Source organism: Anoplophora glabripennis, unplaced genomic scaffold (genome assembly GCF_000390285.2).
Source record: "Anoplophora glabripennis isolate ALB-LARVAE unplaced genomic scaffold, Agla_2.0 scaffold81, whole genome shotgun sequence".
NCBI classification, from domain to species: domain Eukaryota; kingdom Metazoa; phylum Arthropoda; class Insecta; order Coleoptera; family Cerambycidae; genus Anoplophora; species Anoplophora glabripennis.
Window position 1 is genome coordinate 583119 of NW_019416522.1, and position 17957 is coordinate 601075.

The 17957-nt window shown below is 30.7% G+C and overlaps 1 protein-coding gene across 1 annotated transcript in view; it reads left to right on the forward strand.

Annotated features, from left to right (window-relative positions):
• The window catches only part of LOC108908866 (protein c-ets-1-A), a 351302-nt gene that overhangs the window by 21522 nt on the left and 311823 nt on the right, over positions 1–17957 (forward strand). Inside the window, exon 2 of the mRNA XM_018713020.1 lies at positions 15188–15313. Within this exon, the coding sequence (XP_018568536.1) occupies positions 15188–15313 (126 nt within the window). The remainder of the gene's footprint in view (positions 1–15187; positions 15314–17957) is intronic.

The following is a 17957-nucleotide window of genomic DNA, read 5'->3' on the forward strand; positions in this document are numbered from 1 at the left end:
TAAATAAATAAATAAATAAATAAATAAATAAATAAATATCACGTGTAAAATCAACTTGCATATTCCAATCGTGTAAACAATGGTCAAGCTGTGAACACGCCTTCATATATGGCTTACACATCGTATAATAGTTTCATTCGTACGTATCATTCGCGGCGAGAAACGTCTGAGTGGATATCGATATTTGGAGTTGAATACTTACTTTAACTTATTCTTGTTTTGTTTTTCTATTTTGTTTTATGTGTAAAGTGTGTTTGTCCAATTTTGTTAATAAAAATTACATTAGCAGATAGTAAGAATCTAATTTTTAAAATATGTACGGTTCTAACATAGTAATGATGTCCAATTAAAAATTAACAACAAAAATGGTGGAAGCGCCGCTCGATGTGCACTGTGACATAAAACCGGGGCACCCTGTATATTAAATATATTTTTTGTAGATAGGTAGTGGGATATAGAATAAGAAAAACAAATGTCCACTACAGTGTACGATAATACTCAGTACCGTATTGTGACGAAAGTAACAGTACATAATTAAGTAAACTGTTTACTTTGTTTAATTTGTCTACCAATTCATCCATCATATATTCTATATTGACATCAGCGTGACGTAAATCACGTAATTTCTTATTAGATGTAAAACAAAGTAAGCAGATTATTGGTGACGTATTCTTTATAGTAACTGCCATCATGTTTTATTTTTTATATACCCAGTATTTTTAGGACACTAAAAGGATTCATTTTGGCTTATGAAATCGAAAAAGCCTCTATGATATGTTTCCTAGTTATTGCGGGTGCATTTCAATGCAGCATAGTAGTTTGCTACAATATCATTAGTTGAAAAGTTGATTTCATTCTTTAAATTCAGTTTTTTTCCACTGGTATGCGAATAATTACAAGAATATGTCATATTTCTCTTCCTATATTCGCGTTTTGGATTAATGCTTTTAAAAAGTCTTTGGTGTTATATCAACAGCAACAAAATTATTTCGTCGTTGTATAAATTTTGTTGTTTTTCTTGTGTCGTCGAAATTATTAAAATATTTGATAAAATAAGTTGTTTTTATAAAACTATTTGAACCTTGTTATACTACTACTGCATTATCTTAACGATACAAACGTTTTTATAATTTTTACAAATTCATTTACAACCTATTTATCGATACTTACTCGTTTTAGATAAGCTATCTTTTAAGGGTTCTAAGCCTGGCTGTAATATAACAGCGTACAAACTTGGCAAATTTAATTTGATATTAGATACTGTTTTGCCAATATAAATAGATCACTATCCATTTTTAATACAATGAAAGGCTCGTGTGTTTTCACGAAAACAAATATGTGTACCGCGACCACGTAATGTATCTTTATTTAAAAATACTCAAAAATGTTTGTCTTAAAGTGTACAAATTGGTCCATTTTGTAACTTAACGTATAAGTAATAAAATCTTAAAATTTAATATGAGTCTAGTGAGTTCATCGGACCGATTTTGATCAAAATGTCAAATATTTTATCAAATTTTCACACCTTTTATTTATACCAATGGCTATTTCATGTATTCTCAGAAATATTGTCAAATTAGGTCGATCTACAAAACTCAGAGTATTTTCTTCATGAGTTTAGGACAATTAATCAAAACCCCTTTTTTTCGCAAAATTTGTTGACGTTTCGACTATATATTTAGTCATCCTCAAGGGGATTCCTCTAAAAAATGATCTAATGTCAGTAAAGTTAATGAAACAAAACGATTCGAACACATATGGCTAACAAATGTTTCATTTGTTACACAAACTAGTAATAAATCAGTTTTAAGGCGAAATATTTTACAAAAAATCTATACAAGGTGTTTTTAAATATCACACAGGTAAAACGGCAAGATAAAGTGATATTGGAAAATCGTCAAAGTATAAATCATTATAATCTTCAAAAAGCTTCGTATCCAAGTAAGAAAAAATATACAGAACGTTCTATTAAAAATGTATGTATAAATTTTCCGGTTATCTGGTAACAACGCAATTGCTGACATCCAGTCGACTATGTCCATTTATTCTTGGATGACGACGAGACAATACAAGTTTATTGCTCTTGATCTGTTTGTGAAGCATTTGATTGTGTAGATTAAGATATTGTACAAACATAGACCAGGAAATCTAGCCCGAAAATGACCATTTCATGCATAATTCTTCGGTCAGGCTGACTTTTTGTGAGCAGATAGTAAAAATAATGTAGAATAATATGTGCCGTATCCGCACGTTGAAAAAGGCGGGCGACATTGTTTAAAAGTTGATCAAACATGCCGTTTTAGCAGAAAATCGCGTTTTTCGACAAACTTTTTTTCTGACGGTTCTACAGAGAAATGGTACAATACTTTTTTGTTCGTCTTTAAAAGATCTACAAAACAATGTGTCAAAAAATATCAATCCGGTCAACTGGTTTCATTAATTCATTGCAACATTATTCATAAAAATGTTGTATATTATATTAATAAAATAATCAGATTTATTTTGCACGCAATTTTGCATTAAACGCAATAAATATCAGTTTTTATAAATGTCTCACAAATCACCTATCCTTCAGCAGTTATCTTCCCAATTTTTTTATGAATAATGTTGCAATAAATTACTCAATTAATACTTAATGCGCATTGGAACGTGACAGATTAATTTTTTGTAGTTGTTGGTGCATAAATCAATTCCTCTTGTAGTATCAAATAACAAAAAAAAAATTATTTTATCTTTCATAGATCCCAAGAAAAGTACGACTAAAGTTGCGTTGTCGATTTTGAACACGCGCAACAACTTTTTTCGAGACTGAGAAACGCGATCGACCAGCTTCCCCCACCACACCGCCACGCGGCACTTGATGGAAAATCGAACGCTCGGCTGAGTTTCGAAAATTGTTTTATGTGGCTTTTCTCTTGCCCGTACAATTAATATTAAAATACAATTAATATTAAATACTAAAAATGCATTTTTTGAGAAAAAACAATGGAACTCGATAGCTTTTTGTTAAATCTATCAATAAAAAAATTGGCGCGACTTCGCTGAGATTTGTACAGATCGTTAATTAGTTAATTTGTTTATAAGGCCATAACTTTCGCATAAATTATTTGTCTGCAGTGAGGAATGATTGAGTGTTATCCGAAGAAGCCTCTGTGATAACATCGCGATTTATTATTGTTTATTTAAAATGGCATAATAGGCCCCTTGCAGAAAAAAATATTTTAATAGTTTTTGTATCTACACTGAATACTAAATTCGAAAAATGTCCTATTTTTCTTCCTATTTAATTATGTATATTTTCAAGAGTTCATTTTAGGCGAAAATGGAAGAGGAAAAAAATGTTTGTAATTAAATTTTTTCAGAATATTGTTATTGTAAAACTCGAAAAAATCGCCAAATATGGTGTTAAAAACATTACTTTTTAGGGAATATTTTTGAGGTTTTAAATTGGGTTTGTTCTTTCATACTTGGCTCAAGAAAACTTCATGTTATGTAGAATCATCACAACAAATTTCGTCAAAATCAGTTAGATTTTGCATAATAATTTAGCAATCCAGATTTTGAAAAATTCAAAATTTTGCACAGCAAAAACCAAGGCCCTTAAATACTTGAAAATTTAATCATTTATAGGGCTATCAAGCTTTCAAACGCTTTTTGAAAAATTCGAATCCGTCAATTAGGAGAGCATAGGAAAATTTTCATTTCTAGTGATATTTGAAAGCCAAAAAGCCAAAAATCTCCGTGGATCTACGATTCACCCAAGCCAAAACAGATACCGCCTAGTCTAATACTATTACTGGTGCATTGTACCGATGTGTGAAAATACACCAGTAAAAACGCCAGAAAAAAATGTATTTTAAAATTAATTTATGTAGATATATATAAATCACATTTTCATACCTGTTTGCTTTTATTCCCCTTATTTCTGCCAAATAAAATGCTTTTCGAAAAAACTGCGCAATCATCATGGAATTCGGTAAATTGTCTGATTGGGCTTTACCATAACCTTGTTCGGTCATGTTACAAATATTCTTAAAAATTTTTGAAAAACTAAAAACTAATTATGATTATTTAAATTAACATATTTAGATTCAAAATATTATTTAGGTAGTAAATAATATTATGCTATGCGTGGAAAGCTCACTTGAACTAAACGTCGTAAAAATAAATATTATACTGTAGTATAACAACCCTAGGTTCGACAAAAAATAAGTAAACGTAGTTGTGGCCAAAAATATGTGATCGTCATAAGGAATCCCTACGTTGTATCTATTTTTTTATTGACCAGAAGGCGCTGGCTACTAACTTTGTAGAGGGGATGTATGGTTTAATTATATAAAACAAAAGCAGAGTAAATACACCTAACCTTTATTTACATACAATTCAAATTAAACATGTGACAAATAGAAAGAACAACAAAAACATTAACAACCATTAAACATAAAAGGAGAGTGCCAGGCTCACCTAGAGCTCCTGCGGGGAAAGAGCATGGCAGAGAAACCCACGATCGTTGCTCTTACCACCCAAATATAAATACAACAACAACCACTAACCAAAGGAATAAATTAAGATCCTTTGCTAATGATAAATAAGTCTTGTCCCATTTAATGTGTCACTACATGTCATCTGTTAACCCCATATTAGTCATACACACTTCCAAGTAAAACTGAAGGGATTTGGTGTTAGTTAGCCGGCATAGCCGGAAGGTACTGGAGTCCCATACGGGAGACAATACAGCTACAGTTGAGATTTCGGAAGATCCTTCATAACACTGGAGTCCCATACGGGAGGCAATCGAGATTAATCCAGATTCGTTCCACACGGGCGAAAATGTTAGTAAACTCAACAAGGCTCGTATAGACGTATGACATAAAGTGAGCACAAGAAATCAAAGAACAACGTAATCAAGATAAAACAAGTTAAATGTGAAACAAAGAAGTTGTTTTGCAATATCTGGGCAGACACGACAATATATATATATTTCAACATGTAATAAATAATGAGCCATCGTTAATAATAATTGTAACAATTTTATCTTAGAGAAATATACGCCCCTGAGCGTAAGACAATGAAGGCCAAACATATACAGAATTATTATCATGAAACATCTAGGTTTTACGTATAACGTAATCGTGGCAAAAACAAGTTAGATGTGAAACAAAGAAGTCGTTATTGTAATGTTTGGCAATCAGGACAATACATATATTTTTAACATGAAATAAATAATGAGCAATCGTGAATAATAATTATAACAATTTTACCTTAGAAAAATATATACCCTTGAGCATAAAGCAATGGAAGCTAAACATACAAAGAATTATTATCATGAAACATCTATAACCATCACAATCATAAGATTACATAGAACAATACAACAAAGTACTTAAAGAATATTACCAAATACTAACTACTACCGGTTAAACACTTAATTTTACACTACTTTGTCACACTGCCCGCCGATCGTCTTGCTACCTATCTGCACACTGTTCTCACTTCAACTGCCTATATTCAACTATCTAGGCTTCCTTCCAGAATTGCCCCACCTAGGTGTTTTGTTTTTTTGTGCTTCCTTTTAACTGTCCGTTAATATTATTTTTTCATTGTTATACAACACTCATGTAACAGGTGACGTGAAAGTTGATAAGATAAGTACGGTTTTGCACAATACCTACACAAACTTAATTATTTTGCTACATAGGTGCATATTTAGGTATACCTACATAATAGAATGGAAACCAGTTAATAAATATAACAGCACATCAGTATCGTTATCGTATCGTATGTAAACTAAAAATAATAAATGTTTTTAAGAAGTAATAGGACTGACATCGTTTTCTAATGTGAAGCGGCCAGTTTACTTACCGATGACGTCGCACCAATAGCAACTCGTTCTACGACACGCCCCTACAGGATGCTCATCTCCAAATTTCAACTTACGATTTAGTCAATTTTCGAGTAGAATTTTTCACAAAAGATTTTATAATTAATAATTTGAAATAAAGCAATATTTAAATATGTGAACTAATATAAAAAATCCGGCATGTGCAAGAGGCCTATTGGCGGGTTTTTGCAAGTAACTTTTGACCGGATTGATATTTTTTGACGCTCGAGACGTAGTTTTGTAGATTTTTTAAAGACGAACAAAAAAGGTTCTGTAGAACAGTCAGAAAAAAAGTTACAGTCAAAAAACGCGATTTTCTACTAAAACGGTATGTTAGTTCGATCAACTTTTAAACAATGTCGCCCGTTTTTTTCAGTGAGCCGATACAGTACATATCATTCTACACTATTTTTACTATCTGCTCACAAAAAATCAGCCTGACTGAAGAATTATCCGAGCATTCCTGGTCTAACATGCCTGGCACGTATGTACAATGATCATAAAATACTGAAAACAGTTTGTTGATTACTTTGGACTTTACTTAGCTATTAATTCTGGCATTTCCCAGGAAAGCATTTTAGGTCTTATTTTATTCATATTATCACAAACGATTAAAGAAATTGTATGCCAAATTTGCAACATACATTAAAGTCACTACATAAATTTGATCCTTATTATATGGGTCGTGAATTATACTGAGCCTTCCTAAATTATTACACGTGACCATTGAGCATAAGCAACCAACATTACGCGATTGACACTATCAACTAAATATCCCTAAGCTTTAGTGTAATCAGTGATTCTGATTCGTTTCAACAATGACGAACCATTGCATCGCCGCTCGAGAAATGATGTCGCCGATGTTTTAAATAAATTATAAAATATTACACCAGTCTCCAACCGGTGAAACAGAATGTTGTGTTTGAACGCAATCCTGATCTTATTGTTTGTACCTACTTATACTTTAGTTCCTATATTTGCGTATACTGTACGTAGGTATACTTTTATTGGCCTGTCCTACATCATTGTAATAATATGGTCTCTTGGATTAATGAACCCGTTCTATTCTATTCTAATATCGAGAAAATAAATTAGAACTCATCAATAATTCATGTCTCAGTTGGCAAAAACCTTTAACCATTTTCGGACTCTTCACTTGCACCACATTTGAACCGACTGTAATAAATTTCGGTACGAATGGCCTTGTTTCTCGTCTCGCGACGACCATATGGGGATGAATACAAAGCTGGAGATCCTGTTGCTAGTCCTTTAACGTTTAAACTTGACCGTGGCGTTTGGTGTGTGAGACTGGGCGGGGTGTGTCGTTGAAAGCGAGGGCTGCCACGAGATGATTAAATACGTCGATGGTGACGTCTGTCAGCCACCTGTTGTCGCAAATGTACGCGTATAGTATTCGGTTACAAAATTGAAATGTACGGGGTGTTAAAGGGGGATTTTGTATTCAATTGAAATGTGTCAAAAATGGTACTAGGAAAAATAAACAAAGCATCCGTGATAGGAGTTCTACTGTAATTGTTGAAACCCCATAAAATTTGTACCAAATTTCACTCTGACTTAAGGATTGAAATTGAAATGTCACAGTTTTATTATTCGTTTTCAATTAGATACGATGACTTGAAACAAAATATAGATATTTTCATTGCATACTTTGTAGTATAACAACCCCAGGTTCGATAAAAAAAATCATACAAAGTTGTGGCCAAAAATATGTGATCGTCATAAGGAATCCCTACGTTGTGTGTATCTATTTTTAATTGACCGGAAGGCGCTGGCTACTAAGTTTCTTTGAGGGGATGTTTGGTTTAATTTTATAAAACAAAAGCAGAGTAAATACACCTAACTTTATTATTTACGTACAACACTCTTCAAATCAAACATGTGACAAATAGAAAGAACAACAAAAACATTTACAACCATTGAACATAGAATGAGAGTGCCAGGCTCACTCACCTAGAACTCCTGTGGGGAAAGAGCATGGCAGATAAACCCACGATCGTTACTCTTACCACCCAAATATAAATACAAAACAACCGCTAATCAAAGACATGAATTAAGATCCTTTGCTAATGATAAATAAGAGCTGTCTCATTTAATGCGTCACTAAATGTCATTTGTTACCCCATATTAGTCATACACACTTCCAAGTAAAACTGAAGAGGTTTGGTGTTAGTTAGCCGGCAGGGCCGGAAGGTAATAATAACAATAATAATAACAATAACAACAACAACAATAATAACAACAATAATAACAACAATAATAATAGGTAAGGTACTGGAGTCCCATACGGGAGGCAATCCAGAGCAATTCTTTTTTTTTGTATTTAATATCATGGGCGAAAATGTTAGTAAATTCAACAAAGCTCTTACATGCGTATGACATAAAGTGAGCACAAGAAATCAAAGAACAACGTAATCATGATAAAACAAGTTAAATGTGAAACAAAGAAGTTGTTATTGCAATATCTGGGCAGCCACGACAATATATACATTTTTAAACATGTAATAAATAATGAGCAATCGTTAATAATAATTGTAACAATTTTACCTTAGAAAAATATACACCCCTGAGCATAAAACAATGAAACATATACAGAATTTTTATCATGAAACGTCTATAATCATCACAATCATAACATTACATAGAACAATTAACAACAAAGTACTTAGGGAATATTACCTGCTAACTAATACCAGTTAAACACTTAATTTTCCACTTCTTCTATATTTTTCACATTACACTGTCCGGCGATCGTCTTGCTACCTATCTCCACACTGTTCTCACTTCAACTGCCTATCTTCAACTATTTAGGCTTCCTTCCAGAACTCTACCTAAGCGCTTGTTTTTTGTGTTTCCTTCCACCGACCGTTAATATTACTTTTTCATTATTGTGCAACACTCATGTAACAGGTGACGTCGAAGTTGATAAGATAAGTACGGTTTTGCACAACTTTACAAAAAAATATGTTTATTGTAATTTATTGGCAGTTTCGTGCAACCAATTATTTTCCAATGGTTGACATGTTTTTCACTGATGATTGTATAATAGCCGAAACTAGTAGGAAGGCAAATAAATTAAAAAAGACTCCAATCACACTTATGTAATTAACAGATTTTTTTTCTAAAAAAATGAGAAATATGACACATTAAAATAAGTGTAATTTTCAACAGAAAACTTGTTGAGAACCGCTGATTTTCATTTATATTCATTAGCATTTACACAAAACGTAGATTAGGCTATTGAATATAAGATTTTAAAATGAACCATGACGTTCAAGCAATTTTATTGCATGAATCGTTCAAAGGGTCATTTTAGATGAAAGAACCGTGGACTGCTATTAAATTAGATGGTGGAAATTGGAGATAGGGATGAAAATGCACTCCTTTCAGTTCTTTTTATTGTATCTCGAAAACGAAACAAAATTTTGCTATAGTTCATAGGAAAAATTATTTAGAGAATTGAATTTCCCATGGAAATAGCTTATTTAAAAAATTTAAAAGGAAAATTTTATGCAAAAAACGTTATTAAACAATTTGAAAAAAGCAAAAATTCGATTTTCTGATTTTTTTTTTACTTTTTTGCCTCTAATTTTTTTTTAGTAAAGATAGGTATAGGCATTGCTTCATAAAAAAAGAGTAGATAAAATTTCCTTCAAAACAAGAAATTGTTGTTGTTGAAATTGTTATTTTTGGTTGAAAATTGACTGATATATGGCCGCTCAAACTTAGCCAATTTTTCGATTTTCGTCGCATTTGCCCTTATACGTTTTAATTCTCATTTTTTGTAAAAAAGAAAGGAAATAAGACGTTCAAGGATTTTCATCACTTGACTTGTTCTAAGGGTCATTAAAAATGAAAAAACCGAGGGGTGCTATTAAATTAGATGGTTGAAATTGAAGATAGGGGTGAAAATGCACTTTTGCAGTTTTAAATATAGCACGAAAACCAAGCAAAATTTCGGTATAGTTCATAGGGAAAATTTTGTAGAGAATTGAATTTCTCATCGAAATGACTTAATTAAAAAATGTAAAAGGAAAATTTTATGCAAAAAATCGTTAATAAACAATTTTAAAGAAAACAAAAATTAAGAAAGCATTTTATTTTAAAATTTGTATTAGGACATTGTTCGTTCGAGGTTATAAACAGATTTGTTTTATAAAAATGTTGTGTAAAATAATGAATAATGGTACTTCTCTCTTGAGTATTTTCGTGTTTTTTTAATTTATGGACACCCTGTATATCTAATCTAAGATGTTTGTATGACCGTCTCATTTTTTCGAGGGACAGAACTTTTTATAAAAAGTGACATTTTTCGATAAAGTCGAAAACAAAAGAGTTTCTCCTCTTGTCAACTCCATCCATACACACTGTAGGTATATACATTATTAATTAATAAAATTTATTGTACTTAAATTCTCAAGTTTTTACTAAATTATTTTATTAAAAAAGTAAAAAAAAAATAAAAAAATTATATTTACATAACTTGGCAACCCGGCACTAAAATGTTAAACTGTTTATATTGCCATATATGTATAGTTCTCAGAAGTCCATATGTATAAAAATATACTGGGTGACCCATTTAAAAAATGTAATCTTTGGCGTGTCCTGTTTTTACTAATCACCCTCTATGTCTCAAATTAATTTAGCAGTTTAGGTTTCTTGATTTTGTGCAACTTTTATATAAACTTTTTTTCTCTATTATGAGTAACAAGGGAGTTATTGTACTTTCTCACAATAATGGCCCACCCTGTATATATCAATTCACTATCTGTGTAAACCACCATATTTTAATTACGTTTCCACTGTTTTGAGATCTTAATTCCAAATTAAGTCTAGTCATTAATCCAAGTCAAGGTTTTAGTGGTAGACACTTAAAAGAAAATACCTTCCGCGAAAATAACAAATTCACAGAAATACGTCAACCCATCAACGCTGTGCTGTGTTGGTTCTCCTCTCCCAAGAACTATGATCATAGAGTTCGAGTAACCTTTTATGTACGTGGAGTTCGAGGATATGCGGCCCTTGATAGAACCGGATTCAGTTTTCTAATGTAACTATGAACATGTTCCCATAAAAAAGTTAAGAAAATACATAAAAGTGAACATGCTTATCCTTCAAAACTTGGACAAAGTTTCCGTATTATGTTGAAAACATATCACTACTGCTCTAAGTTGAAGTATGAGGAGTGATATTTCGAAGTCTATAATTCAATACCTAATAACATGCTAATAAGGCGACCGCCCAACTCAAACATTGGTTTTAAATAGAGCTTAAAAACATGCTTAGAAATTATAACTTTCTCAAAAGTAATTTCCAAGGAGAATTCTTACAATTTTAACAGTGCCTAAAAACTTTTTTTACTAGGATCAGTTGTAATAGTTTGGCAGCTGGCACGTTGTTTCTCTACAGCGGTTTTGATTATCTTCCATGCGGACAGTACACACATAAAAATAATTGTTTAATTCAATGCAGTAAAATTTAAACTAAACAAATAATATCTTCCCATATCCGCAATGCAAACATGTATTTGAACAAAGAATATTATTTCTTTAAAGTATTTACATATTTCGATTAAGTAATAAACGCTTCACATGAAAAATATTTATGTATTGAAATAATGTAGTACATATTGTTGATTCAAATTTTTCATTGGTTTAGAGAAAACATTTGTAATTTTATTTTAAAAATACTATAAAATTAATATAACATTACATTTGTTCTAACAAAACAAAATATATGTTTGAAAGAAAATTATTGTTTTTTAAATATAAATAAATGGTTTTATTTGATATGAGACTATAACTTTCCTGAATTAAATAAAATAGTTCTTTGGAATAAAAATTTGGAACTTTTTTAGGAAAGATAGGGTAAGGTTAAAATAAAAGTATGAGTATGTTTGAATGGAATGTATTTTTTCTTAAATAAACGTATACACAAAACATTACAAATATAAGAAATAATTTTAAGAATTAATGTTCCTTAGCTGTTTATGTATAAAATAACATTCACAAAAATATAAATAATTTTTCCGAGACAGTGTGAAATACGGTAGGTTTAACTGTTCCTAAAGTTTTAATGTCTACCGTTACAAAATTTTCAGAGATCTTCACAGAATAAGCACTATGATGCAAATCATAATTTAAGGTAATTAATAAATAGAAATGAAAACAAATTATTGTATTGTTGTCTTCATTAATAATGATGTTTTCTATTATACCGAAAGAAGGATTAGGATACCTAATAAAACACAAGACTTGATTTTGTAAAAAATACCATTAATTTTTAACCATGGCACGCAAAAACTTGAAGATGAAATTTCTGAATTAGATGGAAGGATAACGTCTCCTTTTATTAAATTTTGAATTGGTCCATGTTCAAACGTGTCTATTAGTCCTTTTGTGATAAAATTCTATACGATAATTTAAGCTGCGTCCGCATACAAAGTGAAAAATGTACATTTTTTCTACATGTAATAAGGGTAGCTAAATATTTTAAATCTTTATGTTTTACTTCGTATCTAATGGAGCTAACATGTATTACAGGTCCAATTTTCTTTATTATATTTGGGTAGTGAAGCAAAAAATTAAATTTAGGCTTTAAATTTTCTTTAAATAGTTTTAAACACATTAGGTGATGGTCTTCAATAAGACATTTTAAAAAATCAATGGATTCATCATTAAAGATAGACAAAAATAACATTTCGGTTATTTCTAATAAAATTAAGTATAGTATCCATGTTTTATCATTTTCTGGAACTAAATCTCTAATAATTAAATGAAAATTTAAAACTAAGGAAAGCATGAAGATGACAGTAATATAACCGTTTCTAATTTGTTCATGCATACTTAATGTTTGGAGGAATGTTTTTATTTATACATATAAGAGTTATACTTAATTCGAGCATTTAGTAATGTAGCTTAATGTAAAATAGTTATTAGTTAATAAATTGTTAATAATTTTCGCCATTTCATAACGATGGATTCCTTCGAAAAGGTTATGCATTAAATCACAACTAATATTTTTATATATGTGAAAGTCATCCAGTTCAATGAAAATGCAATTTTCCTTAACACCATAATCAGAAGCAGTTAAATGTTCTAAGTAGTCTTGTTCTTGTCTAAGACTACATTACACACTCCTACGATGTATTACACAGTACAGTACACCACAGACTATACACCATACACACTCACACTACACTGCAAGTTATAAAACACATACGAGACGAGTAACTGCATGTGGTAGAAGTTAAAAGTCTAAATGCCTTTGGCTGTCGCTGAAAGTTAATCCACGCTTTTCGCCGTAGTTTTAAAAATATGATAGTTTTGAATTAAAACAATATACTAAAATCAACTATACCACATCTTTAAATGCAGTTTATCTGAAAATTTAACGATATGATAGTTTTATGTCAATAAATACTATTATTCCTTTGATAAAATAAGTGTTTTAATTTGGACTTATGATTTATTTGTTTTAAATAAGTTCATTTAAATTAAAATAACCAAAATGTAGATGCAACCTTAAAACATGATTGTTTTAAAGAAATTGATTTGTTTTACATTATAATTTACTATGTTTTAATACATTATATTATACGTTTAAATTTAGGATGTATCTTTGATTCTAATACATTTTCTAAACGTAAAATAGAATTGTTCCAAATACATGAGTAATACTGAAATAAAGATATATGATCAAATTAAATAAATATTTCTTCATAAAAAGCAATTGCTTTTAAAGAAATTTGTAGTTTATTATTAAAGATACCTTTTTATGTGTGTATGCCGTGAAAGGCAGGGTTTTAAAAAAGTAATCATATAAACGTATCACAAACCCTTTAAACAAGACATTACAAACATTGGAAAACGATTCGCCTATAGTCATCCTGCAGCAATAGCGTTTTGTCTACATTCGCCGTATATCAATAACATATCCACCAATTCGAGATTACTAATTTTAAACAATTTACAAAAAAATTTGAAATATAGAGGTTTCTGGGAAACTGTAAGTCTCTCTTTAAAATTAGGTATAAAAAAGCACTAAAATGTTTTCCCTTCTAACGAAAATTTTAAAAATTTCCTGGTAGATAGAGTTCAGTAAACCTATTCGTGATTTTATCGACGCCATAGTCGAATTGGAATTTAAAATAAAGTTTTATAGACATTTTATATACTTAACCGACGAATTTTATGAACAGTGGCACAGTAATGACCATTATGGATGGTCATTACTTGCACCGAATAGCCTGTTTTTTAATGAGAAACATTAATTAACAATTATAACGAATGATGTTTCTCACAGAATAAAGTTTTGGGTCATTTTTAGTCTATAGAACATCTATAACTCTCATAAAAGTATTTATGTTTCCAAACTTATTACGTTCTAAGAAAACTGGATCCGATATTTTAAAAAGAAATGTCACGTCACAGTTTTGTTGACAGATATTAATATTCTACGGAAACGCAAAATTAAAAATTAAGTAGGATCGATTTAGCTTACGAAAAGGCACAGGAAATGCTACCAATCATCTAATCAGCTAGATTGTTGACTTATTAATTAATATTAGTGTCATTTTGAATATATTGGCATAAAATATTGTCTCTAATTTGTGGTATCCTATGTTGATGGTATGTACACTAATGTTAATGCTCTCTAACCACATATTTATCTGTAATAAACATCTAGTAAGTCGAGAGTAATAAGCCTTATCTACTTGATAGACGACTTAAATGCAGTTATACATTAAAAATGTATGATTACACTTTATTAATAAAATATTTGAATCATAATCTTGGTATATAAAGGGAATTATTTCACAAATAAATGTTTTTCTCTCTATAATCAATATAAAAAAATAATTAGAACTGAAAGTATCTTAAAATACGAGTACTTACTTAAAGGTATTTGAAGAGGTGGAATATATTTGAAGAAAAAAGTTCATAAGACCACAAATAATCTAAACAGTTTATCTTTAGAAAAACATGTTATTAAATTTTTTGAAAAATATAACGTATATATACCTACTCTTATATCAGTAAAATTTCATTGAATTTGTATATAATTGTCAACTAGTGGCAGAGATATTGAAATAATTTCTAATTGTATTTCAAAGCAAAACAAAATTCTTCCATTTTAGTGATATTATTTCTTTTTTGCATCACGAGAAATTAACAAATTTCTTCTGTTTATTTTGTCTATTTGTCTATTGAGAACTATTTTTCATGGAGTAGTTATTTCACTATTGTCGGTCGAGAACAAGAAATAAATAGATTTATTCTTTTTCAGATGGAGTTAGAGTCTTTAGATAACTCTTTCGATTACGGCTTGGAAGATGAGGATTTCTATGAGAGTCCGCCTCTGAAAAAGTCAAATCAGCGGCGAGTGACTTTCAACAAACAAATCTACGCTAAGGTAAGATTATTTTCTTTTGCAAAATCTGCTTTGTACAATATCAACATAAAAAATTGCCAACTTTTACTTCTGCTCTATAGAAACGTATTTCATTCATTGAATTGATGATTGATTTCTATAATTTTAACAGTTTTTAAGTCTTATTTCATATTATTTTCAAACAAAAGTATAACTAAACTCGAGAATATCACTTACAGCAAATACTACACTAGCAATCATCACAGGAGTAAATTCGTTTATGTTTTCAATTCTAGATTAAGAATATGTAGGTTGATACAGATCTAATTTACCCAAAGTTTTCCCATTAGATTTTCAACTCATCACGTTCTATTTATACATTTGACTAAGAATTTTGCGGCGAAGGAGTTTCCATTACCCTTCTCATTTGCTAGACTGATAACTAAGTGCTGAAAGCGGGATATTGATAAATTTCCTACTTTTGAGACATTTACGTAGGGTTTTGTCTGTTTTTCTTTCGACGAAAATAAACTACTTTTATATGTACATCGGAAAAAAAATTGGTACTAATCTCGTGGAAAAGATAAACAGTTCGGAATATTACTTGCACCTGCCTGTGATTTACTTTTTCAAATTGTTATTTATTCTTTCTTTAACGTAATTTTAAATATATAAGAGGCCGTTCAAATAATAAATGATTTGAAAAAATGATAATGTGAAACACGTGACATGTAGATTCTTCAGAGTAGTCTTTCTCTTATGAACTTTTAGTTTTAACGTTAAGTGTTGTAATATAATTAAAACACTTATTCACTGATTTGCTACAGTATTTGATGCAAATTTGGTAAATGTTCTGTTTTATTCAGAACTGTACCTTGATCTCATTGTACCACAACTTAATAACCCCATAGGTTCATAACCCCGTAGCCTTATAACCCGGGACGTGCGAAAGTGTAGAACCATGAAACTGTGGAAAATGGATCTCATACAACAATATGGACGTGGGTTGGCATGCCTTCGGATCCTTGATATATGACACCCATGTTCCGTGGTTCTACACCCTTGCACATATAAGATTATGGGATTACGGGGTTACAGCGTCATGGGGTTATGAAATTTTGCTTTGTTTTCTAGCTACAATTAAAAAACTGAAAGGGGTGCATTTTTACCCCTATCTTCAATTTCCACCCTCTAGTTTAATAGCACTCCGCAGTTTTTTGATCTACAATGACCCTTTGAACGATTCATGTAATAAAACTGCTTGAACGTCATAGTTCCTTTTAACCCTGTCTTTTTGGATATAATCAATAGCCTATAATCAGATTTACTTAAAATGTCGCAATAAATCTAGCATAAATATTTCTGTAAAAGTTACGCATTATCTCGTGATATTTTTTTGTCGCTCTAAAGTTGTAGCACTGTAAAAATTACAGAATACAACCCCTGGTGTCGTCTACGGCCCTGGTACTGTGTAATTAAGTTCACTTATCACTCAAACTCGTCATTCTCCAAAATATGCTCAAAAATTGATGGATTGACACATAGCTCTCTAAAAAAAGTATTTTATAAGTGACCACAGTGATATTCAGCGAAATAACTTTTTTCAGGAGAAAAGATAACTAACAACAGTTTCTGTTAACGAAATTAAAAGTTATGCAGTAATATATGCTTTGGCATAATTGGTGAGCTAGGGACTAAAAAGTCTGACACCATAACCTTAAAATTAAAATAATAATCTAAAAAATAACATCACACGTTCCTATACACTGAGCTCGTAAAGTTTGGAATAAATTCGATAAATCGTTATTGAAGGGTTTTGACAGGAAATCCTCGGACACGTCAACTTTAGTTTGTAAAATGTGACTTTTTTCAGCCATCGACTTTTTTTTTGTTTTGTTTGTTTTTGAGCTATGACGTCATCGGCAATTTTTTTAAATGGCAACCCATATTTTTTTCCACGGATTTCGATAGAGCACATTTTTCTGAGTACGAATATGTCAAAAACGTATGACCTTCAAAATGGAAGTTTTCGAGATATTCGGTTCCAAAGTTTCAAGAATGCATTATACAAGCGATGACAAAATACTAATCATTTATCAAGGAAGCGCTGGAAAAATTACAGTTTTGATAGTTGAAGTTTGTCCTCGCAAGTTTGTGTTTTATTTTAAGTTGATTAATCATTATTCTATCAGAATTCATTTTATTTGAAAATGGTCCGTCGTTTGAGTGAAAGGGAAAGAATCGAAATTTTTATGATCAGTTACGGAGCATGAATATTATGTCAAAAACGTACGACCTTCAAGATGGAAGTTTTCGAGATAATAGACAGTTTAAAACACAAACTTGCGAGAACAAACTTCAACTATCAAAACTGTAATTTTTCCAGCGCTTCCTTGATAAATGATTAGTATTTTGTCATCGCTTGTATAATGCATTCTTGAAACTTTGGAACCGAATATCTCGAAAACTTCCATCTTGAAGGTCATACGTTTTTGACATATTCGTACTCAGAAAAATGTGCTCTATCGAAATCCGTGGAAAAAAATATGGGCTGCCATTTAAAAAAATTGCCGATGACGTCATACATCAAAAACAAACGAAACAAAATAAAAGTCGATGGCTGAAAAAAGTGACATTTTATAAACTAAAGTTGACGTGTCCGAGGATTTCCTGTCAAAACCCTTCA